The sequence below is a fragment of the Zonotrichia leucophrys genome, chromosome 1A (genome assembly GCF_028769735.1).
Source record: "Zonotrichia leucophrys gambelii isolate GWCS_2022_RI chromosome 1A, RI_Zleu_2.0, whole genome shotgun sequence".
Taxonomy (NCBI): Eukaryota; Metazoa; Chordata; class Aves; order Passeriformes; family Passerellidae; genus Zonotrichia; species Zonotrichia leucophrys.
Genome location: NC_088170.1, coordinates 57977326 through 58003289, shown reverse-complemented (window position 1 = coordinate 58003289; position 25964 = coordinate 57977326). Strand labels below are relative to the sequence as shown.

Here is a 25964-nt window from a genome sequence, read left to right as displayed (position 1 = left end):
GTTCTTTGCTCCTTTAACTGATCCTGTTCTTTATGTTAAACGCCCCTGCACAACAATACCATATTCTCATAATACCTCTATGCTTTTGCAACTTTTATCTTGCTACAGTAACCCCAGCACTCTCACACAGCTTGTACAATTCCATTTTCTCTATTGCCTATTGTTAGACTTTTTAGGTCTCTTGGGTTGGTTGGGCAAAACCATTGTGTGATGATAAGGCTGTCACAGAAGCCAAAACAGAACAAGTTTAAACTTTCCTTTTGTTTCAAAAGAGAATTAGTTGATTTCACTCCTCTAACCAGCCGTTAGTATACAGGCATTTCCTATTTCTGCTTCTGAATACTTTGTCACTTCCCTAATGGAAGAGGGAGGTATTCCTTTTAACTGTAATTATTGAATGTTTGTGAATTTTTTTCACTAAAGCAGACAGCCATTATATATATATGTGTGTGTGTGTGTGTGTGTGTGTGTGTGTGTGTGTGTGTGTGTATTGTGGCAAGATATTCATCATATGGTGGTTCAGTATATGAGAGACAGCCTTAGATGAACAACCCTTCCACAGCTTCAGTTAGAATTCCTTCCAGGAGCAGCAGCAGAGTGTACTCAACAGGAAAAGAGAGGTCTCACAGATGTTTGCAGGAGACCTCTCTTTTCTTCCTATCTCATTTTGGGTTGGTGGGGAACATGCATCAGCTGCAGGGAAGTGCACAGCAATCATACTCACAGTGAGCCTTTCTGAGATCTTACAGAGCCCCTAAAGTGAAAAAGTGGCTCCAAGTCTCTGGCATCAGGGACAAGTGAATACAGTCCTACCAGTATGAGGCTGTGCTACTGGGAGAGCAGCTTACAGTGCTGGAAAGGTGAGTAAGCAGCTCAGAAATGGAAACTGCTCTGTAATTAAAGGAAAGTCTATTCACATTTTAACAGCTTCAGTGAAGTATACTGGCTGTAGGCCAATAGCTAAAATGTAATAACCAGAACATTCTAAGAGGTTGTGTTTTGTCTATAGTGCTGATAATGTATGTTTATGAAAATGTGTTAGAAATACTACTTAAAACGGGGGCTATTCCTGCTGTGTAGATTGGATTGAAATGACTCCTTATATCTCTCTCCAGTATTTGTTGTGCATAAACAATTATTTGGGATGTAACCTTTCATCCAGACATTGCTTGGCAGCAACTAGAAAAATGTTGACACACTGGCTCCATCCCCAGGCTGCAGACCTGGGAAATTTTAAGTAAACAATTTCAGATTGTGAGCAGCTGCAAACAGCTCTGCTCAAAACTGCTTATGCAAGAACTTCCCACCCCATGTCAGTTCCAATGGATTAGAGTAACAAAGAACTACTATTCACAGCATTTTATGTCTCGTGTTGATGGAACTTAATTGGGAATGAATTCCCCAAAGCAGGTAGTTGTGTCAAAGAGTGCTGGTGATGCCCAGGTAGACAAGGTAACCTCTTCCACTGACAGCACCTCAGCATCTGTTAGGATCAAAAGGAAAAAGTGATCAGAGCATGGCCTTCTTACATAAGAGCAAATAAGGAGAGTTGCATGGAAATAACGTGCTTGGAGCCTTGGGTTGCAGATAAAAAACATTGAGCAGAACCATAGGATAGAACAGGGTTTTCTGAAGGAATACTGTTTTATTCATGAGGCCCAAACAGGCCTGTTGGAGCGTGTTTGAGACTGTTGTTGGGTTGTTATTTGTCTTTATGAATGCTGGACCTGTACTCCTTGAGAAAACTACTTACTGGGTCTTAATACATTTATGTCGGGTAACACTTAAAGGAGGGAATGGATGGATACACAGAGTATTTTAATTGAATTTTAGAAACTCATGATAATGTTGGAGAGCAGAGTTGAACTCCCAAGTCGATTAAGCTCGAGTCATAGAGCGGTGGGATGATCACAGCAGCATTCCGCAGTAAAATGCTTACAACCAATTCCCTAGACAGGAAAAAGCAATGCTCATTTTAACCCATCTCAGCGCGTAGATCCACGCGTTTCCCAACAGAAGTGCGGCACCGCACGAGTGCCCGGGCGGCCGGGCCGGGCCGAGCGCGGCCTGTGCGCTGGGGGGGACCGGGCCGGACTCTGCATCCCTCCCCCGCTCGCACCTTTCTCCGGCCGGGCCGCCGGCAGCTCCGCGCCGCCCCCGCCGTGTCACTCAGCCCCGTCCCGGCCCACACCCCCCGGGCAGGGCGGAGGCGGCACCGTGTCCGCACAGACACCCCGGTTCCCCGGCCGCCCCGCCCTGTGCCGGCAGAGAGACCGGCCCGCGCTTCCGTAGCCCCGGCCGGTGAGGCCCCGCTCCCGCCCTCTGGCCGCCATCAGCTCCGCCGGGTGCCGGCGCTGACGAGGTTCGGAGGCAGGCCGGGCGGGAGGCAGCGGGAATGAGGCGGCCCCGGGGCTCCGCGGCCGCACAGGGGGCGCCGGCAGCGCTGGGGGGCGGGAGGCGGCGGGAGGAACCCGCGGGGCTCTGCCCGCCAGGCCGGCGCGGCCCCGGGCTGTCCCGGTGCCCATCTCCCTGTCCCCGGGGTCGTTCGGGAGGGGAAGTCAGAGCCGCCCGTTCCTCCGCAGGCCGCCGGGACGATGACTTTCCAGTGGACGGCTGTGGCTGCCTTCCTGTATGGCGAAATCGGAGTAATTCTCGTGCTCTGCCTGCCGTTCATTTCTCCGCTGAGGTAGGAGGACTTGGGTGTGCTGAGCAACACAGCTTGCGCTTCTCACCAATTTGGGTTTATTTTCATAACCACGGAGCTTTGCTGCATCCTGAACTAGTTGTAAACAAAGCCGAAGGAATGATGTTTGGGACTCGAGTGTCAGGAGCTGCAGGAATCGCAAGGCTCTTTAAGGAGCTTTACGGTTTCTACGCAGTGCTGATTCACCCGGGGGCAGCGGTCGGGGTGCCCGGAGGAGCCCCCGGCTTTGCTCAGCAGGTGGGTTCTGGCTTCTCCCAGAGCTGGGGAGCAGGCAGCGTAGAGAAAGGCATCCGGCAGTAATTAATGAGAGGACAGTGCGGTTTTTTCAGCAGTTTGTCAGATTTGTGAGGTGCAGTTTTATGTTTTGGTGTACGCTAGGCGTTGTGGGTGTTGAAGAGATAAGACGTCAGATACTCAAAGCAAGCGGCAAGCTGTGTGTAACGGCTGCAAGAAATTTGTGATCACTTGTTTAAAAAAACTGGAGTTGAGTTTGAAGCAGAAGGTTCAGGACTACTGGAATAAAGACCTCTGTAAAACTCTAGAAAAACTCATATATAGATTAAGAAAATAGTACTACTTCTGGAACACAACACAAATATTAAGAAAATAATAAATTCTTGTAAAATAAATGCACACAGTAAGGGGAAGAAACAAAATTAATTTATTACCTTTAGTGTTTGCAGAGGCCTGACTTACAGCATTATCTTGTTTCCTGTAAGTTGCTCTTCAAATTTGGTAATATTATTTCCCTACAGGAAATAAAGCTAGATTCTCTGCAGGAGGCAGAGAAGCAGACTTCTCCTTTCTTTTTAGAATATCAGTAAGTCTTCCAAGAAGAACCAAACCCACAAAAGAATGAGTCTTAAAGTAAGAAACCACAACCCCCCCAAAACGAAAAGCAGAACAAAACTTTAAAGCTGTCTCACCAATGCTCTGTAAAACTGTTGTGTGTCTGTTTCCTGCATCTTTAGATGTATTTAGAATGATGTAGCATTTACTGTCCTGTTAAGGAGCAAGAGTTGTTGTGGAAAGTCTGGATTTAACTACTTAAACGTGTGGAGGAGTCTTGAAAATGACTGGCTCCTCCACAGCTGATACCAATGATGAGGCATGTGTCCTCAGCTTGAGAAATGGAAACTGTTCTGAAATCTAATTCAGCCTCTGGTTTTTTACAAGTTGGCTTGCAAGGAGTTCAGCATTTCAACATAGACTATTGAGTTGTTGTATTTCTTACTATTCTCTAAGCCAAAGTGCAACTGTGTAAGAGGAGAGGAGTATTACGGGAGTCATAATCATCAGCTTATTAATGGCTTATGTGAGGAAACTAGCTGCAAGAATTTCTGCAGGCTGATGTCACAAGCAGAATACTTTGGGAGTATTGAAATATGTTTCACTTATGGTGCAAACAGAGTCCAGTGTTTGTGGCTGAAAAGCAAATTCGTAATGTGCAGCTTTACCAAAATTTATTCAAATATTAAACACAGTGCTTTTAATTCTATGGAAAGGATAGATTTGTGTGCCTTGTTTGGAGCATATTCAGCTATTCCTCTGAACAGGGGTTTCTGAAAGAGTGAAATCACGTTATCCTTTATGGGGTATATGCAATTAACTTCTTAACAAAACTTGCAGGAATTTTGTGGGGTTAAAAATCAGATTTAGCTGCTGTGACAGTACCAGGGGGCAGCAGCTCTGCCTGACACATCTCAGTGCCCTGGGAGCTGGTTCTGTCAGCAGTAAGGCATGCGTGGTTACTGACAGGTGGGAAACTGCTGTTCTTGGAAGTTTTGATTTACTTGGTTGTCAGTTTTCAAATGGATTGCTTCTCTCTCTTGTGTGTGCACATTTTTTAAATTTTTTTTTTTTTCAAATTTGCTAACAAGTTTATAAGTTCCTGGGGAACAAGTAAATTGACAGTATAAAAGTGCCAATATTCAGAGACAGATCAGATTTGTTCTGCGAGGTGTAGTACACTAAGCTGGTGGCTAGTATTATAGTACAGAAGTTTTATATTTATATGACTTTTGTCACCAAAAAGAAGAGCAGTGTTAGTAAATGTGAATCCCTCAATTCTTGTTGAGGGAAAATAAATGTGAAAATACAGGAAGATTTTCCAGTAAAGAGATCCATATTTTTAGCCTGATTATAACTTGGCAGTGTAGTTTATCTAAGATCATACCTCAAAGAATCACTTCTTAACTGAAGGTCAGTATGGAGCTTGAAAAAATGCATGTTTAAAGAGTTAGTGAATTGGTTTGGTTTGAGTTGTAGCTCAAAGCAAGTTTTTTGTTTGATGCAGACTGTGGCTGTCTGCTATAAAGAATTCAGATTATGCTAGAAGACTTAAATGAGATTTTTGCATGCACAATGCAAAAACATTTTAATGCTTTCTGATGGAGAGCTGGAAAGAGCTATAGGAGATGATGCTACAGTTTCATTTAAATTAATAGTAGGTTGGCAACCACTGTTAGAGGGCGAATGGTCTCTGGTAAGCATAAATAGTCTTAACAAAAGTAGTAAATTTTACCTCCTATAATCAGGTGGTTACATCCCTATGGCATGACCAGGTATTATTTCATTTGTGCAGTAGCACTGATTGTAACCTGCAGCAAAGGACAAGTAGGTGCTCTGTTATCACCTTGATGTGTTCATTTGAGCACATCAGATGCTCTTTGTTTGTGCTGCAAGTGTGACTTCTGCTACAGCCCTTCATGCAGCAATATCAAATAGACAACTCATTGTTCAAAAAAAGGAAGTAGTCTACACCACCGTTGGCCCCACCAGAAGTCACTTCTGTAGCCAGCAAATTTATGCCTGGGAAAGAGATTTTAAGTCTTAACAAAATATGAACACAAGACTTGTCTTTTTTGTTGTCATTACAAGTAAGAATGTAATCACAGTCCTTGTACTTCAGAGTTAATAGAGGTACTAGTGGTTAAAAAATAAAAATAATGGAATGGGTTTTACAGTCTTTACCCTATCCCTTGTTATATTCAGGACTGAATACAATGTAATGATAGCCAAAGTATAAGCTAAAATAAAGCACATCTGCAGAGTATCTGCTATCATGCAAAAAATTTGCAAGTATTAACAACAAAAAAAAGAGAAGTTAGATTACTGGAAAAGTTAACATAGACCTAAATTATATTGCAATTAAAGCACTGTTCAGAGACATTATACAAGTCCCTTATCAATAACAAGGCTCTCTTCTGTGGGGTTATAATGTTCTTCTTTTAGTGCTTAATTATTTTTGAATAACACAATTCTATTTTACAGATGGCAGAAGATTTTTATGTTTCCTCTATGGAGCAAAATGGCAGTATTTTGGAACAAGATGTTCCTTACAATAATAGTTTTGTTGATCGTCTTGTTTCTTGGTAAGTGTTAGATAATTTCTTAACAAATGGGTAAAAGAAACCTGGTACACTGAGTTTATATGAATAAACTAATGGAAAGGATTCAAGCCTAGTGCAAGTCAGCTAATTTATTGAAAAATTATACAGTGGAATGAAAGAGGAGAGGGCTAATGCTGCATCCACATTGGGAATCCAAATGTAATTGTATTATACTGAGTGAATGAGAAGGAAAAATGGAGCTTAGGGAAACCAAGCAGCTGCCTAGACTTTGTCACACAGGTAAATGAACTTGTTTGACACCAGAATTTGGCTGAGCTGTACCTCATGCAGCAGATGGCACTCTTTCTTTTGGTTGCTGTTGAAGTAGAAGACCAGAATATATCAAAGCACTGGGCTGTTTGAAAACTTTTACTCAGCACAGATACAAAACAGCTTCTGGCTTCATTTGTTATGGGTGGATCCTAAGGTCTGTGAAGTAAGAGTAAAGCTTTAATGGTTACCATATGCCTGACTGATTTAATTTAATGTCTGTCCTGACTGTTGTGAGGTAGGCATCTCCTGTATTTCAGTGATGAAAGCAGTTCTCCTGTGTTTTGGGGATATTAAGTAGTTCTCCATGGATAAGTGTTTCCAGTGCCTTAGAATATACGTGTTACTTAATTCCAGGCTACTTGGAATAGAAAGAAAAAATGCATGGTTTTATTTTCTACTGAGGGAAACATATATAACTATGTCAGGCTAGGCTATAGGACTATATTCTTAATATTTAAAGTACTAGAAATTCAAATAGACTGTTTTATTCATTTTTTAAGATTATGTTTAGCATTATTCTTAAAAGTAGGTCTTCAGTGAATGGCTTAAGATTGAGAACTAATGTATTTGGTTTACTCTGTTGAACTGCTGTTGAAAACTTGGGCCAAAGTTTGCTTTTGACTTGGTGATGATCATTGTTTTTGTGGAAAGAGAGAACAGGGCTAAAGGGAAGCAGTGATGAGATGCCTGCCCTGTAGCATGAAGTGACAGGTTACTGCAGGCCTAGACTCTTCCTATAGCACAGGGACATGCATTTGTTTGCTCTTAGTCTTTGAGGCATTGTTTGAAGCTTCATTTCAGGGTTTTTTGATGTCCAAATTACTCAGACATATGAGAGAGACAGTCGTGAGTGATGATAGTCACTTGTGCTTTTCTTTGATTTTGCCTGCTTAGACAAATGCAGCAGCAATTTAATAACATCTGGCCAAAATATTCTGCAAGAACATGTCATGAAATGACAATTTATTGATGTGCAGGAGGAGATTTAAGGTGCTGTATTGGTTGTAGGAATGTCTGGTGACCTTAAGTTTAAAGATAGTAATATGAACTCTTAACTGGGTTAGGTTTGGGGTTTATGTGGAGGTAAGTCCTAATTAATTATTTTGTCCTTTGAAAGGTGTTTGCAGTGCACTGGCCCTTTTGCAGTGCTATCAGAAGTATGTGATGGATGAAAGGAAGATGAAAGATGTATGAAAGGCAGATGAAAGCGGTGTTGTAGCTTTCCTTCTCCAATCTTTTTACAGTTAGTAGTTGCTACTGTTACTACTGCTGTGTTGCTATAGTCTTCCTGTTTTAATGGATATGAAAGAAATAATTTTTTCCCTCTATGATTGAAGTATAAAGTAGACCCTTCTGTCATTACTAAAACACATGCATATCTTTAAAAAACTCCGTGTAAAGCAAATACTTGAGAAAATACTGCTTCTTTTTGCTTATTCTTCTCTTTTCTCACTGTTTGTCCACTGGGGAATTTTAGCTCAGTTGTCAGCAGTGACATTTTGACACCATAGGGTCTTGGTAACATCTGTAGAGTGAGATGCTTTGACCTAATCCCTCGTGGCTGGGTACAAGTGTTTGAAATACCTGTTCAGGCATATTTTGGGCAATGGTTTGTTGTATTTCTGAGGATGTGCTAGAGCACTTCATGATTTATCAAGACCGATCTTTGAAATGTATAGATAACATAATTGCTGTCACTATTTGTCCTATTACTCTTTGCTGAGCAGAAAATCAAAGTACATATTTCTAGTACTAAAGTCTGGTTTAGCATGCATGCACACCCACAGATATGAATAAGAACAGACTGTTTTTGTTTGCAGATGCTGTTAGAGAAGTCAGGAAATACTCATCTGTTCATGTGAATGAAAAGGCTGCAAATGTCAACAGCAGTGCCTTTGATCATATTCAGATGAAACTCTTTCGGTCGCAAAGAAACCTGTACCTCTCAGGTTTTTCCTTATTTCTTTGGCTGTAAGTATAACATTTTTGAATGTTTACATAGTATGTTTATTACAGGAACTATTGCACAAAGTAATTGTAAAGTAAAGGTCAGAAAGACAATTTCGGGAGATTAAAGAATTAATTGTGACCAGGTTGCTACAAGGCAAGTAAGATCAGGGAAAATAATACCTTGCAACTGTTTGAAGGTTGGAAGGATATGTGAGCAACACATGGAAAGAAACGTTTTGAGTGCTGGAGAAAACATGTATTTTGCAGAAGTTTCTTTGGGGGTTACTCACTCATTTCCTTCCTTAAACTTATACCCTTTGTTTTGCACATGGAAAACTGGAATAAAAAACTGCTCAAAAACTAAAGTACTGTTAAATATTGTTATTATCTGGCAAGCTGGTGTCATTGCACCCTGCTGTGTTAAGAATCAAAGCGTGAGCCTGACCTGACCCACTTCAGGCCAAGCTTGAAGTTAAGAACTGTAGGATAATATTCCACCTTTCAAGGAAAGTAACAGTTGTATTTCAGATCAAACACTTTGTGGCATCTTGCCTATTATGGTGTTATGTTCTTAAGTCTGGTATCCCTTTCAGGATTTCTAAGTTCACCTACTAAAACAGGATAAGGGAAAGGGCAGTTCTGTACTGCCCACATGTAGCAACCAAGACTACCTGTGAATCAATAGGCACAACAACCTGCAGATCTTATCAGTTGGGCTGGGAGCACACAAAGTCACTGGACATAGATAATGTGAACAAACAGAAACAGACATGTTGGTCTGATGATTTCCATTTGTACATTTTTCTGGTGGCTGGACAACGAGTGTTGGTCCTCTTAGGAGTTCCTTCAGTGAGCTACTTGACATTGCCTCAGTACTCAAGAGGAGCACAGGAAGGACAACAGAATCAGACTTATGACAAACTTCTTCCCCTTTGAGTGATGTGTGGCTATTTTAGCAGACCATCCAGCATAAAAAGTGTTAAGGAAAAATGAATGGAAAGCTTGAGCAGAAAAGCTTTGGAAAAAACAATGTGGCTGTAGCCTTGCTCAATAGTGGTAGGAATACATCAAGTTCTTTGTCTTCCTACAGAGAGGTTAAGTAAATATGCACAAATATGTTTTAAATCTCTGCTCCAGGAGGAATAGCTAGATTGTGTCCTACAAAAGAATTGGAAGCTGATCTCTCAGGATCCTATTTATATTCAGCTTCCAAAGAGGAAAACTTGTCAAGTGATCCCAGTAGATTATGTTGTATAAAAACTCTGCTCTTGAAGAGGTTTGCTTGAGGTTTTTTTGAGCTGCTGGCCTTTCACCAAGATTTAGGAGAAATAAGCACTCTTCCAGTAGTCACTTCCTCAAAGGACTTTTCTTAGTAGCTGGTTTGCTAATCCATGAAACAGACAATGTCTGTCAGAGAAGTGAGGAGAAAGTGTTCCTTGGCTTGCCTTACCCTGTACTGCTATACCATCATCCAAACAACTTGAGACCCCATCTAATGTGAATGGGTAATTGGATGCCTCTAGTTCATTCTTTGGGTCAGTTTTGGTTCATTTTAGCACATCAGCCAATGGGAGAATTCCACAAGAATGGTATATGGAGATTCAGGAAATAGAGGAGGCTGGGAGCTTGTCACTTCTGGCAAGACAACAGCATTGTGGGGTTCAGTTATTGCAGAGCATTGGGTACAGGTGAGGAAAATTACCTGTCAGAGGGGGTGTTGGGGCCAGTTGAGCCTCTCATCTGCAAACTGTGCAGAAAAGAGGAGAGTCACAGCCCCTGGAGACAGTCCCCTTGGTGGGACAAAGACACCCATCTGTTAGTCTGACCTGGTCCTCTCTTAGCCCATGCTGAACCAGAGAGGGATAAAAAGGGCTGAAAACTAAAGAAAATCTCAAGAAGCCCACTGCTCACTGGTGCCTTCTAGGAGAGTCAGCAGGGTATGTCACATCATCTCAGTAGTGGAAGATGCAGCTAGGGAGTGCATAGGCCAGTTGGGCATATAAAAGTCTGTGGCTTCCTAGGATGGCAGAGGGAGTTGGCCAATGTCATTGTAAGGCTTAGTTTGAAAGATCACAATTCTGGGGAGAATCCTGGTGACTGCAGAAAGGCAAACATTGCACCTGTCTTCAAGGACAGAGAACAGGATGTAAGAAACTAGAGACTGGCCTCCCTGGAAAGGTTATGAAGGAAATTTTACTCAAAGACATCTTCAGGGACACGAAGGACACGATGACTTGGAATACCCATCACAGATTTACTTAGGGAAGATGATGCCTGAACATCCTTGTTGCCTTCTGCAGTGAGGTGAATGGCTGTGTGGATAAAGAGCAGAATATCCTTTTTGCAAGGCCTTTGACATAGTGTCTTTTAGTATTCTGATAGCCCAACTGTGGAGGGATACAGGCTGAAGAAAAAAGCAGGTGAGAAGTTCCCTGGACCTTTGGGCTCAAAGGATAATAACCATGTGAATTTCAGCTGGTGCTTCTCAGGGGTCCATACTGGGCTCAGTGTTGTTTAATGCCTTTATTAATGGCATGGATGATAGGATTGAGTGTGCCCTCAGCAAACTGGTCACATTTCCAATTCAGAGTGGTTGACACCTTGGAGAGCAGTGCAGCTTTTCAGAGGGAGCCAGAACGGTTGAAGAAATGTGCTGACAGAAATCTCATGAAGCTCAACAAAGACAAATGCAAAGCCTGACATTTTATTGGATAATCATATACAGCATCCAGGCTGGAGACTGGCTGCATGGGTGGGTAGGAAGAAGTTTTACAGGAAAAAACCTGGGGATCCTGGTAGAAAGCCAATCGTGTATTGAGCTGTGATAGCACGGATGCAGTTAGCAGGTCAAGGAAAATGGTTATTCTGCTCTGTATGACATGTGGAATGCTGCAGCTGCAGGACTGTGTCCAGTTTTAATTCCCCAAAATACTGGAGTACTGCAGTGGGGTACAGAGAAAGTTGGAGGCTGAAATAGGTGACCAATGAGGGGATGATGAAGGAGCTTTGCTTTCAGCCAAAAGAGACTTTGAAGGGAAAATCCTATTGGTTTCTATGTCTGTCTAGTAGTAAAAAAGATGGATGCAGTTCATCTCAGTGGATGCAAAAAGGAATGACAAGAGGTAACAGGAACCTGAGATGTTCCGACCTGTGGTAGAAAAGTGCTGCTGCTGTCAAGAGCAGTTAAGCACTGGAGCTAGGACCCTCAAGGATGGTGGAATCTCCCATCACTGAAGATGGTAGGAACTCAACTGGATAAACCTCTGAGCAATCTGCTTAACCTGTCCTGCTTTTCATGAGATGGAAGCCTCTTTTAACAGGATTCTGTGATTCTCTTTTAGTTTTGATGTTTTAATGACTCCTGCATTTGTAAATTAATAAGCAATAGTAAATTTGCTAATCTGTGGAAAAGTAGTAACATAGGGACCTTGGCTTTTATATTAGCCCCCTAAAAATGTAAGAAAAGGAACTTTCAATGAAAAAGCAAGGGGTGGAAGGAAGCTTAACTTGAAAAGATCTGTTAATACTCTTCCAGTTATGAAAAAGTAAATTACTTAGATTTTCAAATTTCTTTGAAGAGCAGCTGCATACTTACATTATAGGCATTAATTTAATTCAGTGTTGTGTTGCCTTGATTCAGCAACATTTGAAAGACTTCAAGATGAATAATGAAAATAGTGATGCAAAGAATCAAGCAAGGTATTTGCAAAGCTTAGAATTGAGTGCTGACATCCATACGTGTTCTGATTTAATTCTGTTGACAGTACTTGGAAGATTATTATGCTCATACTGTTAATTTTATTTTTGCAAGGCTGTTTATGAAGTTGTGTGATTTTTTTTCTTTCTTCCCTATACTCATTACCATAACTTGTTTGGCTCCTGAGTTTGGAGATCAATCCTGTTAAAAATACTGGGTCATACAACAGCATTTAAACAGCCTTTAAGCAACCAGGTCTCTGACCCCTTAATGGCTGTGGGTATTTAGGATGAGGGAGGTTCTGTATCAAGTAAAAATCAGAATGTCAATGGATGAAAATATTTTCTGTCTCTCTTGTTGCTATTATTTGTTATGTATGAGCCTGGATGTTTCCCTCTTCTGGTTTTATTTTTACATCTGGTACTGAGAGAGAAAAGGGCTTGTTTTGGTTTGTTGGATTTTTTGCTTGGTTTGATTTTTGTGGTTTTGGTTTTTGCTTATGATTTGGGTTGTTTTTATTTATGCTGTAAATTACAGTTCTATTCACTTCTTTTTTCACCAGTGTATTGAGACGTACTGTTACCCTTCTCACTCAGCTGGCAAAAGAGATGGCATCTCATGCAGCTCTGGAAACACAAGTAAATGATGCTACTGAAGCAGCCAAAAAATACATGGCCGAGAATGAAAGGCTGCAGGAGGTATCTTTGAGCTTCTTCAGTAACTTTCTTACACAGCAAGTAGTTAGTGCAATGTACTCTGAGGATGGTTTGCTACAGAATGCTTGTTCATTTTATTCATTTTATTCCTTCTGGTTGAAAAAAGAAGAAAAATATTTCTATAATATGTAATTCAGAATACTGAAAACAAATTATATTAGCACCTTATTAACAAAGGAAACTGAAGTAAAACAAATAAATGAAGTTCTGTCTTTCCAGTACAAATTTCATCAAAGCAGTAATAGATTATAGTAATACCTCTCTGAATTTAGTCATAATAAAGTAGAGGAAGACACTAATTTTATTCCTTTTATCACAAACAATTGCCTGTTTAGGTTAAGGCTGTAGCAGTCCAGGATGAAAAAGCCTACTATATAACTGTTTTCATGCTGACTGTTTCTTCTTAACAGGATTTTCTCCAGTTCTGAATGTATTTTTTCAAGTTGTAAATTAATCTTTTGTATTTGATGAATTTTGTATTCTTCTGTCTTTTTATGGGAGGTCAGCCAATTTCAGAATACTTCCCTTTCTTAATAGGATGCTACTGTAGCATTAATGAGAATACTACCTTTTTTTTTTACTTAAAAAAACCACCAACAGACTGGAGAGATGTTATTTTTATGTGAAGAGTGATTAGGCTGTGGTTCAGTACATAACTATTCAGGAAGGAAAGGCATCAAAGATATAATTAAGATAAATGTATAAAATCTTTTCTTGTAACAGTTTGACTTCTGTTTGAAGAGACTGTACCCTAAGCTGAGTTCAGACATTTAGACATAGGACAGCTTTTAGAGTACAGCACATAGTTAAAACTAAATTCCAAACCCACACTGTGGGTGTGTACAGGTTTCCTTCCAGTTTGTCTAAAGCAGTGTCTATGGTTACTGGCACTGTCAATTTTGTAATGAATCTTCCTATGAAGACTCTGGACAGAAAGTACTAGAAGGGATAAAAAAAGTCCAGCTGGGAGGTGTTGTAAAACAAGGATCACTAGTCTCTGCTAGGTGTTTCCCAAGTATAAAATGATTCCAAAATTTTGCGATTTGGTATGTTGTCAAAATGATCCAAATTCTTCCCTCAGCCATGGAATTTGTCTTTTTGCTGGTTTTTTTTCTTCTCTATCCTGTTGAGATTTTGCCAAAAGTCCTCTTTTTTGTTCTGCTTTCACATTCTCTTAGCAACACATTCTCTTAGCCACTTGTAAATGATAGCCAGAAATTGGAAACTGTAGCCCTATCTGTTTTTATTTGTGTGCTCGATTGCATGGTTTTCAAAAACACAGGTAGCCACAGGTACTGGCAACATGCTGTGGCTGGATCTCCATTGTAATGGGCACAGGAAATGCTCAGGGTTGGAATATTTAACTTTATAGACATCCTATGGTTTAGGCTTTTTTGTGGCTTGGCCCCTGCATTTGTGTTTATTTACAAGTGTGCTTCGTTCCACCATTGGAGAGAAGTGAGAGCAATTGTGCATAAGGCACTGGCTGCAAGTATAAATACTCTGAGTTTACTATGGTGTGCAAGGTCTGCACTGTTCAGAGGTTTCATGGGGCACAGGACTTCAGATAAAAGTTTACAGAAATAGCTGTTTGCGTGCTAACAGAAAGAGGTGAGCACAAAGCAAAGAAGACAGTTGCCTATGGTTTTGTTACCAGCAGTTAAATGTCATCTCAGCTCTTTGATTAAGTAGCTTCTGGAAATTTTTTTTTTCATCTCTTTTCCTTGGATTGTTTACCAATCTTTATAAACAGTTCTTTTTCTTTTTCCTGAAATAATCTTTCCCCTTTGCTCCTGCCTGTGCCTAGTAAGCTCTGATATTTCTAGTTCACCTAACAGCTGTTTGTCTGTTTTTCTTTTCTTTTTCCCATTAAGCATTTACCTCTTTTTTGCTTTTGCAGAGATGATGTGTGGTTACATAGTAGAAGCTTTATGAGAAAAGGATCTTGTTATGGGATATAATCTTGCACCTTAACAGGGTGCATAAGTATAGTAGTGCCAACATTTTTGGCATGCAGGGAATATATTGCTCTTCTGTCAGCTGTTTACAGGGCTCTTCCTGGATCCTTTCCTAGTTTTTGTCCTGGATTTCACTGGAAATCAAATCTGGATATTGGAACTGTTCTGAAGATTGAAGTAGCTGCAAACCTACAAGGAGAGAATTCTAACCACTTGCTCATAAACATGGCAGCATTTTGTCACTGACAGTCCCAGTGTGTATAAAATCCATTTTATAATCTAAATGAAAGTTGCGCACTTGATGCAGACATGAGAAGTACTCTTACATAGGAGATAACACCATTCTAAGTATTCCATTACCTAAAACACTGAGCTTGTTAATTTCCTTTTTTTGTTTGTTTGGGGTTTTTTTGTTGGTTTTTGTTGGTTTGTTTTTTTTTTTTTTGTTTTGTTTTTTTTTTGTTAGAGAAGATTTTTGTCTAGAATGACTATCTGCCTGTGTCAGGTTGACATCTGATAAAATGTAATGCTTTGCAGCTTTGCAAGATCAAGGCTGACATTCCCTGGCTATTTTGCATTAATATCAGACTTATGAAAATGAAGTTAATTGTAGCAACTGTGTTTTTTAATAGGCCTTGAGTGGGAAAGGAGATAGTAAAAAGAAAGAGTCAACAGATGCAACTCAGGAGAAGTTGAAGGAGGAAGTTGAACGTTTGAAAGCAGAGCTACAGAAGACATCAAATGGTGAGTATTAGTTAGGACCTCTTTGATTGTTTAACACTGAATGTCAAAAAAATATTCTAGGTGTAGCATGAATTAACTTCATCTGTTTCCAGAACACTTGGCATGGGGTTTCTTTACATTTGACTAGGAACTGTTAAAACATGCTGTTGCCATCCCAATATTTTAGTAAATGTGTTCATTATGAAAATATGTAAGGTGTAATCAGAACACCTTAGTTAGGTTGTAATTATTAACAAGTTGCACTGATATATTTAAGTGGTGTTGACTTGTCTTCATCAATGAAATGACCAGGATATGGAATCATTTGCACGTTGCTTTTAGGTATCAGTTTGATCTTTCATGTCATACATAGCAGCCACTCTCCCTGCATAAAATGGGGGATGTATTGTGGTTGAGGTTTTTTACTACCATGGGGTTCTGTCAGACAGCAGAATAGTCCTTGACTAGTATTTTAAATTTATATATGTTCTGCAGCTGAGGTGTTAAGATGTTAGCTTTTTAATATTTTTTTTTGTTTATAAGGAAACATAACTTAAAATTAGTAACATAATACTTTTGTTAGCAGCTTCCGTGTTTAAGGTTTAGGTTGTCAAAACTGCTTTATAGGCAGCCCAAATTGAGATAGAAGCAGATTTGACCTGTTTGGTTCTGTCTTACTGGGATCTCTCAAGGTGTGTGATGCCTGTGAGCACCTGCTGATCTGAAATCAGTGTTTTTAAGATAACACAGCCTGCAATCTTGTAAACATTAATCAGATGTTCAGACTGTAACAAAAATACAAATTTTCTTGGTACGAGACACTGTGTTATCATCAAAACATAGCCCCACTTTCATACTGCCTGGGACTGCTACAGTGCTGCAAGAATAAAGTTTTCAGAAATGTTTCATGAATCCTTTTTTGTGCTCCACTGGGAATTCAAATAAAAAATGCAAACCAGCTGTTTTCAACTGGACTTGAAGCAACAAGAATCTTTAGAGGGTCTCATTAGTTCACATTCTCAGGCATGTTTGATGGTGGGTTTTCCCTCTCCTGCTGTTTTCTTGAAGAAAGCTGGGGGGCAGTGCCTTTGAAGTGACAGGATCAATGGAAAATTTAAATGCTTATGTCTTATTTAAACTAACTGGTGGTATGTAACACTAATATAATGTAAGCTTTTCAGTCAGGAATGCTAGAGAAAGCTAAGGAATAAATAGATTTACCTCATGCTGCTTCAGCTTCATTCTCCCCATGATATGTTGTCCATCCAAGAGATGTATAAATTAAGGCATGCTTGAATCTTTTGTTTAGGGCACAAGTGGGAGAGAGGGTCTTTCTAAGGAGTGAATAGGAAAATATTTACAGCCCTTCTCCTAATGCCACCCCCCTCATTGCCAATAGCCCCCTGGGTGGTATGGGAATTACCATGAGCAGCTAGGTGGTGTTGAGGTTTGTCTGTCTTACCTTCTTGTAAGTTTTCTTCTATGTTATTTTGAGCAAATTGATAGCCAGAAAGCTTGAAGTACTTGATAAGAACAACCACATCCTTAGACACAGCTTTCTATAGAGTGTTAGAGGATGTGAATTTACTGTGTTCTTTTGAAATTCCTGCAGCTGGTCAGGTCAGTGTTGACTGTCATGTTCACTAAGTGTGAGCAATGCATTACACAAAATGAAAGCTGACATTGGAAAGGTTTTTTTGCCTTTTCTAAGCAATTTGTTTCATGCTACTGAGCTCTCATGACCAAAGTAACTTTTTCTTTGTGTCTGTAAAGTCCAATCCATGAAACTGTGGGGGAAGAGTGAAGAGCTTAAAGGGTGTCACTTAATCATGAAACAAGACAAAACTCATAAAAAAATGAAAACTTTACTGGTTTTGATTTTTGAGGTTTTCTTATTGTTTGTTTTTCAACTATGGTATTAGTAAGAGTCACAAATTTGGATATTGTTCATGGTTGGTTGGGGGTTTGTGTTTGGGTGATTTTTTTGCTGCTTGAAAGGAAAACCTTTTTTTGTTTCAAATGCAGTTTCAAATACCCATTGCTCTGGTCTGGGACACTTACTAAGCTGCTGATGCATGGTAATATATTATTTTAGAGTAGGCTGTGAGTTGAAAGGTGGGTTAAGTCAGTATAGTGGCAGCCAGGAGGAGTCCTAAATGTACACCTGCTTCACATTTAAGAAAACAGTTTAGTATCAGATTGGTGCTGTGACATCAAAGGCTATGCAAATTTCCTGTAAAGTTTTGAATCAGTATTTACAGCTGGAAGAGAAAGTACCGTTGTCTCCTCTTCCTGAAATTCTGACTAAAATCGTAGTGTAGACAGATGATTGTAGACTTTCAGGAGACTTATCTCTAGTTCTTCAGCTTTCTGTCTTTTACAGAAAACACAGACTACTTTTTTTCCCTGACTTAACAGTGAAATCCTAAGTTAAGAAGACCTTTTTCCTATGCTCTGAATAGGTGGGGAGGAGGAATCAAAATACAAGACTGAGCACAAAAATTAGTAACATCTGAAGAAGGGTTGGAAATTAATTTTAAGGGTTTTTTACCAAATTTGCTTTCTTTCCAAGCTTGACTTTTGTATTACACTTGATGCTTTTTTTTTCCTTTATTTTGGAAATGAAGCAAAGAAGGCTAGTTCCTCACAGCTCTATTGCAAACCCACATATTGTTGTCAGGGCTTTATAGGCACCCAGCAGTGGGGCGAGCACTTTGAGAGCCTAATCCATTTTTAGCATACCTAGACATGTAATAGCATGACTGGTTAGAAACCTTCTGAGATGGTATTTTATTGATACACTTATATATTATGAAAATGTCTCATTGATACCTAAAAATAAATATACATACTTGTAGCAATACCCAGAAACTAATGATTCTCCTGCTACACATTAGACATATTTCAAACAAAATATTCTGATAATTAAAGGTTCTCAGTATGGCTACTGGACTAGGACCAATAGGAATTTTCTGGGGAAAGAAGACGTGCCCATGATACTGTTTCATTTTGATGGTTTGGAAGACTATTCAAAAAAACACTACAAAACAATTACCTGCAACTGGGCATGAGATTAGACCTGAGGGAAGTTTCATAACTTTCCATTTGTCCTTACAATGGTCCTTGTGCTGGGGCAGGAACAGGGCTTCATTAAATATGTACTGGCTCATCAAAGTCATTTAGGTGCTTTTGAACTTCAGTTCAACTTTTTCTGAAAATACTCTGTTTATATATGGATGGGGCAGGAGGAAATTCTAATGGAACTTGGATGCATCATTTAAAGAGGTTTGTTTTGTGTACAGATTGACACAAAATTTGTTTCATGGTTCCATAGTGTTGTAGGAGACAGGAGGAGAGCAGCAATTCATGTGGAGGGCTGGTTTTGGAATAACTTCTAATTGTTGCCTATTCTAGAAAGTATGCATGTACAGATGTACAGCTCTCACTTAAACCTGTTAAAAATACAGACTTTGGGAATACATTTCATAAAGCTGCTGCTAGGGAGAGTTCAGTTTGGCCTTGGTGTTGCTGGGTAGGCTAGTGCCATGTATGAAAACTACACTGAGCTTCTCTGATGCACACCAGTTTTTAAAAACAAACAAGTTTAAAGAATTGGCCACAGTCTTGTTATTTGGCAAATGGCAGAGGGAAGCTGAGGAACAAGGTCTGTCTTACTTAACCTTACTTTTTACAAAACTGAGGTGATAACCAAGGGTAGGAGCCATTGAAGTGCCACATGCAGCAAGAGCTGATACTCACATTTGTTGATTAGAAGAGATGGCTGCATACAGCAAGCATGGGTTTATTATACAAGGCTTTTTATGCCATCCAATGATGCTATAATATCCCTTCTGTAACAAAATTTTATTTGAGGTTGCAAAAGGTACCTGAAGCAAATTTGTAAATTTTTTTGGCCCTGCCTTCTCATTTTAAATTCTGACCATTGTATCTTAAGAAGAGAATTCAGAATTAGCATGGAGGTACTTGACTGGAGTTGAGTTCCCAGCCTTACAGCGTATTTGTTGGCAAATCTCTTGTGCCGTCAGTGCCTAAATTCTTAAACATCAATAGCTCTTTTTTCACTTGAAAATTCTTTTAAGAGAGGGCTCTTTTTTACTCTTCAACTAGTCCAAATCATTTGGGCTGTAGGCTTGTATTGTGAGCAATGCTAATGTAAGTTCCAGATGGTTTCCTTAGTAGCAAGCACTGTAAGTCAAGTGATGTAGTCAGACCAGGACTAGTAGTTGTGCAAGGAAATGCCCAAAGAATTATTAGTTGTTTTTGTTGGTGTTTGGTTTTGGAGTTAGGTTCTCCATTGTTGTTGAAATGAGAAGATCATAGAAATGCTACAGCTACTGGGCTGTGGTAATGTAGCTCCTGAGAGCAGTTTTATTCCTCACCCTTAGAATTCAGAGCAGTCTGAAGTAAACTGTCTCTCCTGGAATAGGATTCAGAGAATGTTTTGAAAGGACACGTTCTTTACTTTTCCTAGATTATACATGTTACATTAGTTTATGGACCTTCAGTCACACATAAGTGCAAAGTTTTCCACAAATGTCTTCCATTGAAACACTGCCCTAGGAATAGTTTGTTGATTTTTCTTGGTAAGGGACAGAGTGGAAAAGGATAGCCTACCTCTTACAGTACTGAGGCTGGATTTGTTTGTTTGGAACTTCCTGATTGTTCCTCTCAATGGGTGCATGAATGTAGCAGTAGCATCCTCATCTGCCTGCTCTGCATTGACTTGGTGGGAGGTGTCAGCTGTGGGAGCTTGCTTGCTGCCAGTCCAGCTGTTGTGCTCCTGGGAGGCAAAGTAACAGGCCAGATGGAAGTCAGAAATAATAACTGAGTGTGTTGTGCACACAAAGGATCTCCTGTTTCCTGCTGGATCTGTGTTGATGTGATAGGATCCATATGGCAGGCAGTGTACCTGGTGAGCTGGGCTGCGCTGCAGTGCTCCCAGCAGAGAAGCTGGGCACTGGTGTGGGGACACTCTGGTGCTTCACAAGGCATCAGGGAAATGCATGCACTGAGGAATTCACCTTGTCAAAGACGTGATGCTCCTTTTAATTGTGTGACCCCAACAGGAATGAGTCTGCATTTGGTGGTTTATTGGTGTTTTGGGGTTTTTGTCCATAGCCAACGCAGGTGGAAAGGACAATCTGTTCTTTGCTTTTTCTTCTTCTAGGGTTAGGCAAGATATTTCTGTCATACATCTGTTTTGGTCAAAACACTAAAACAATGCACTAGCTTGTTCGCTTTCCTGACTTGTAGATACTTCTACATATTTTGTTCATGTTGAAAGATAAAGTAGTTTTTAGTTGCAACTAAAGTACTGTGCTGCTACTTATAAATAACTAAATAGTGTTAGGTCAATAACATTGTGTTACAACTTCTTCAGAAGTGAGATCTTATTACTTTTTGCTACAGTATGTACAAGAATGTTCAAACAAAAGCAAGGTTTATCTTTCTAATTAGCAGATTCTTGGAGAAGTGAAATAGCATATGTATTTTTTTTTTTGTCTACAACCTAAAATTCTATCCAATTGTCACAAATTTATTTTATCAATATCAAAATTTTAGTATTGAAAATTTTAAACAGTACAGAGATCAGAGAGAGAGTAAATGCAGTGGGGTTGGACTTGTCACATGTGTGGAAATCAAAGTTACTCCAAATACCAAAACCTTCAGAAAATCTGTATTGATGCTATCAAAAATGACTTAAAGGATGAAGGAAAACTGTGTAAGAGTATGGAAATGAAAGAAAGGAGAAATTAAAGAGAAATTATGAGGTTTTAATCATTTTGGAATCAGTAGACCAAAGTGTTATTGACTCTAGTGAATCAGAATTTCAAGGTAGGTGCAATTCCTGTTACAGGAAAACCACTTGCAGAGTTCTGAAATGAGAATTATTTTTATCTGTACATTCAAATTAATTATTTAAAAATAAGTGAAATTCTGGGTGAAGAAGTTCTCCTTCTTGCATGTAGGAGTGTGGTTGAATCTCATTTCCTGATGTTTCAGGAATTAGCACCCAAAGAGAAATCTGGTTCATACCAGAGTGCTTGTAAGTCAGTGCTTAACAAAAACCACATCTAGCTCCTCATCTTTTCAGAACAGGCTTTTAGAGGTGCTGCAGTTCTTGACTGCAGTGGAGGTCTCTGGGAAAGAAATCTCTCTCAGGGAGTTCACAGTCAAAGGATAGATTCACACTTCGGGAACAAGGAAATTTGCTAATGTTCTTTTTTTAGTTTTAATAAAATTTTTATTTGGTTGTTTGGGGTTTCTAAGTGGCCATGCGAGGCAGCCCTACTAGGTCATTAACAACATTTCTTTGTTTTCACATCAGTAGATCAAGATTTAGACTATGCCTGTGGTGCTGAGTCAGAGAAATACAACAATCCCTGAGATACCTATAGCAGAGGAATATGAAAATATCTAAATGACCTTACATAGTAGCTTGGGACTAACGGCTTTATGGCACTTTGTGCTGTTTTATCCTGCATTGTAAAACAGCCCCAGTGGAGTCCTAGGCTGTTTGGTACTGCAGCATAGAGGTGCTCTCAGTTTGTGTTGAGATGGAGTGGAGTAATAATTACTTTCTTCACATGTTAAAAACCTGTTCAGAGTTGTTTATCCACCCACCACCATTTCTGCCTTTTCATCTGTAAGCTGATGCTGCTAATCAATTAATTCATGCATGGTAAAATTCAGAACAGGGTGGAAAGCTGAGGTCTGTGCTCCTATAATCATGTATCATCTTCCTCCTTACTGTGTTTTATAGATGGTCTCAGTTGCTGTGTGAAAATCTTGCCCAGTGTTTGAGTTCCCTCCTCTTCTTAAGAGGTCTGACAGTTTTGGAGTTGCTGAGTTTTGTTTTTCTAGACCTGTCTCCTGCAATGTGACAGAACACTGCAGTCATCACTAACTAGTCCCTGTTTCAGGAGTTTATTGGTCTCACCCCTACCTTTCTTACAGGCCCTTCCTGTTCCTTGTGCTGATCTTTCTGAACATTGGCCATTCTCTTTCTGCTCCCTGTCCTCAGCTTCTCAGGTTCCTGTGTCCATCTGTGAAGCTATTTTAGAGGAGGGACAGTTTACTCCAATGGAGCCCTGATGCACATCTAGGGCTCTGAGGAACTGCAGGAATACAAGTAATAATTAAAACACCAATTCTGGTATCTTACAGCTTTCCATAAGGCAAAAACTGAAGGGGCTGCAGTTAAAAAGCAGTCTGAAAGCCTTAGAAGAGAATATGACCATCTGATGAAGGAATTTGAACAGCTTCAGGTAGGTGGCTCTGGATTGCCATACAAGGACTGTGTTTTGAAATTGTATCAACAAAATTCTGTTTGTTTTGAGAGAATTTACCAAAATCTTTAGGATATCATAAAGTTACGACAGGCAGCATTCCTTAAACTACTTCAGAATAGTAGAATTTTGTTTTGCAGAGGTAGTAGCATTTTATTTTTTGCACTTTGGTTGACAAAGCTCAGGTTATCATTAGCTTCCATTTTACTGTTGCTTGGAAAATAAGATTCAGGTGGTTTTGCATGTGATGATCACTGAAATACTGTAAGAAAATTATAGGAGGGGTGTGGGTGGCGGGGGGAGTATATACATGATTTATAAAAGTAATTTTATTTTGTTTGCTCTTAAAACATGATTTTGCAATCCTAGATTATAAATGTTGCAATACTGTTGATACACAAGGATAAAAAAACCCAACAAACAGCCTAGGTTAAAAACAGGCTACTATAAAATTCAAACTGAAGTACAAAATAATTTTTAAAAACTAAACCATATTAAGCAAAAGTTCAATTAGCTGTTTGACTGAGTTTCTTACGTACATGGCTGTAATACCCATAAGATACGCAGTAAGTATCAGTAAATAGAACTGGGAGTTTGTATTTTTAAGTTGTCTGACAGATTTTCATATGCTCCATACCCAACAAAATTCAGTAAAAATTAAAGTTAACCTATTTACAAGTAGTGGTCTAGTGGTCTTGGGAGAAAATAAATTATTATTAAAATTATGGTGACCTGCTTTTCATGAAGAGTTGCTCAGCCCTGTATTAATTTTTAAAAAAGGCAGTTTTGACCTGGTTATAATATTTTTTCCTGTATTCTGTGAAACCACTAACTCATTCCCAGCCTCACCCTGTACTTCGACAGATTGCTCAACTGATCTCTGTGTTCAATTCAAGACCACCATGCATGTCCTGTCCTTGTTGTGCTTCCCTGTGTAATGAGCCATAGTAGTCCTGCTGCATTTCTAGCAGACTTGTGGTCTAAAACACACATCCTTACCATCTCTGTTTACCTCTGAGTAGAAGGAACAGAAGGTACTGAGCACACAGTAGATTCAGCTCCCAGGGATAAATGAGTTGATAGCAGAAAATGTTTTGTGCTGAGTTTGTTACACAGCTCAGCTGTAAAACCAAAGGGAGCAGAACTAGGCTGCACAGCCCTGACTGCTGGCAGCAGAAGCTCAGGGGTTCTGCAGGGTAGTGTTGGTGGGAACAGCTTAGAAAGGTGTGTAATGAACAAATCAGGTGTGACTGCAAAGGGGCAAAATTTGGCATCTGAACTCAGTGGTTTCTGATCTTGCCAAACTGAAATTATTTTTCATCTGTGTCTTTTCAGCAACGTTTAAATAAAGCAGAAGATAAGAAAGACCTGTAAGCACATCTGGGACGGATGGCATCGCTACAGTTGCTTGAATGAGAAAAGGCTTGTGCTGTTGATGTACCTGAAACAAAACTTGATTTTTCTGAAAAGCACATGCATTGCAGGTCACTATTCAGATTCCTCTAATATATCGGTTGCCAAAATGTTCTGTGTTGCAAATAAAATGTTAAGTGGCTTACCGGATTTACCATGGAGTTTGTCACTGCTCTCGTGAGGAGAAACTCAAAAATCTTTCAACTCCACCTGGAGCAACCTGTTTACCAAGCTTTTTCCTCCATAATGGTAACAGATCACCATTGCTTGTAGCATTTGAGTGGGGTTGTATATCACACTAGACCATAAAAACAATTACTTAAACCTCCTTGCAGCACCTGCTTGGAATCTTAGAAATTCAGTTCCCAGTGGGTTGAAGAAGGCTGAAAACTTATTTATCAGTGGAAAACTGAGTGACAATCAGTCTAAGGAAAATAAAGAAAGAAACATTGCCTTTGCAAATCCACCTCACTAGCTTGTGACTTTCACTTTAGCCACATGGATTTGAGTGTATTTTAACAAACAATATTTTGCATGCCTCTGGTTTATTTTTCTCTAATATATTGGGATATTTCATTTTTGGGTTGGCTGGTATTAGAAGTCTTTATTTTTACACTGTTTACATTGGTTTACTCCTTATGTACCACCTAACTTCTTTAGCTCGCTAAGTAAAAATTGTTTTAAATGTAGATAGTTTGGTTTGTTTTGTTTTGTTTTCATGGATACGATACCTCAAATAAATGTGCACTGTTTTGCATAAGACCTTTTTGGTATTCAGAAAGTTGTTTTGAGCTTATTTGTTAGTTGGTTCCAGTTTATATTTGAAAGTTTGATATGTTTGTTATATTAAAGGGATTGTTTAAGTTCATGGTTTCTGGATTTTTTCTTGTAAATCTCTCCCAGTGTGCTGTCTCATCATAGTTAATAGTTATATGCACCAGGAACAAAATATACTTCTAACTTGCTGATGTTTAACTCTTCTTGAAAATACAATCTTCATAGTGGTGGTTTTGCTTACTCTGGAAATAAAATTTGTTTAGCTTAGAATTTAAACACAGCTTATCAAGTAGTATAAGGCATAATAACATACCATATTAAATAAGAAGGCATATGTTTTTAAAAAATACTTTATCCTTGCTGAAGTCGTACAGAATGTGTTTTCAGAGATTCTGTGACACTCAAGATTTTGGGTTTTTTATTCATATAAAAACTTCCAGGAAAACTTACAGACTTTTCATACCTGCATACACGTGTTTTGAAGATGTAGGTGAATGCATCTTTGTTTCTTTTCTCTCCACCCCTTTCTGAAATATTTAAAATTGTGGTGGAATGTTATCTCCGGTCAGATCCAAAGGCTGTGGTTGGAAACTTTGGAGGTATAACAAGAAGTGCTGGTTTTAAAAAGAGAACAAAAACAACCCTCACCTATGTTTCTTCAAGACACTGAACAAAAGCAAATAACTCTTGCTTTTTATTTACTGTTATCTACTCAAACTTCAAACTCTTCTTCTGCTAGTATAAGTTGATAATGGGGTAGAAAATTAGAAGCTTATTATGAATGATGTTGTGCACTGTCCTTTTCATCCTTAAAATATTATCTTAAAAAATAATATGGAATAAAAAACAGATGGCTGTGAATGCAATGATAAAGGTATTTCTCCTTGAGAAGGAACTGTGAATGGTTTACACAGGTTCTTGCTGTAGAGCATGACTGAAGTGTGAAGGAATACAGGTGGTATGCACTGTTTCCTTGGAGCTGGAATGAGGCTGGGTATTTTCAGACATGCAACGTGCATTCAACACACAATAGATCCATGCTGTAATAGAT

General features: G+C 39.3%; 1 protein-coding gene across 1 annotated transcript in view; it reads left to right on the top strand.

The window, feature by feature from the left end:
* The window catches only part of DUS4L (dihydrouridine synthase 4 like), a 36733-nt gene extending 11729 nt beyond the window's left edge, over window positions 1-25004 (top strand). Inside the window, exons 6-12 of the mRNA XM_064702852.1 lie at window positions 2594-2686; window positions 5978-6078; window positions 8190-8340; window positions 12579-12714; window positions 15323-15434; window positions 22602-22702; window positions 24059-25004. Of these exons, the coding sequence (XP_064558922.1) occupies window positions 2594-2686; window positions 5978-6078; window positions 8190-8340; window positions 12579-12714; window positions 15323-15434; window positions 22602-22702; window positions 24059-24097 (733 nt within the window). The 3' untranslated portion in view covers window positions 24098-25004. The remainder of the gene's footprint in view (window positions 1-2593; window positions 2687-5977; window positions 6079-8189; window positions 8341-12578; window positions 12715-15322; window positions 15435-22601; window positions 22703-24058) is intronic.
* Window positions 25005-25964: the final 960 nt, after the last annotated feature.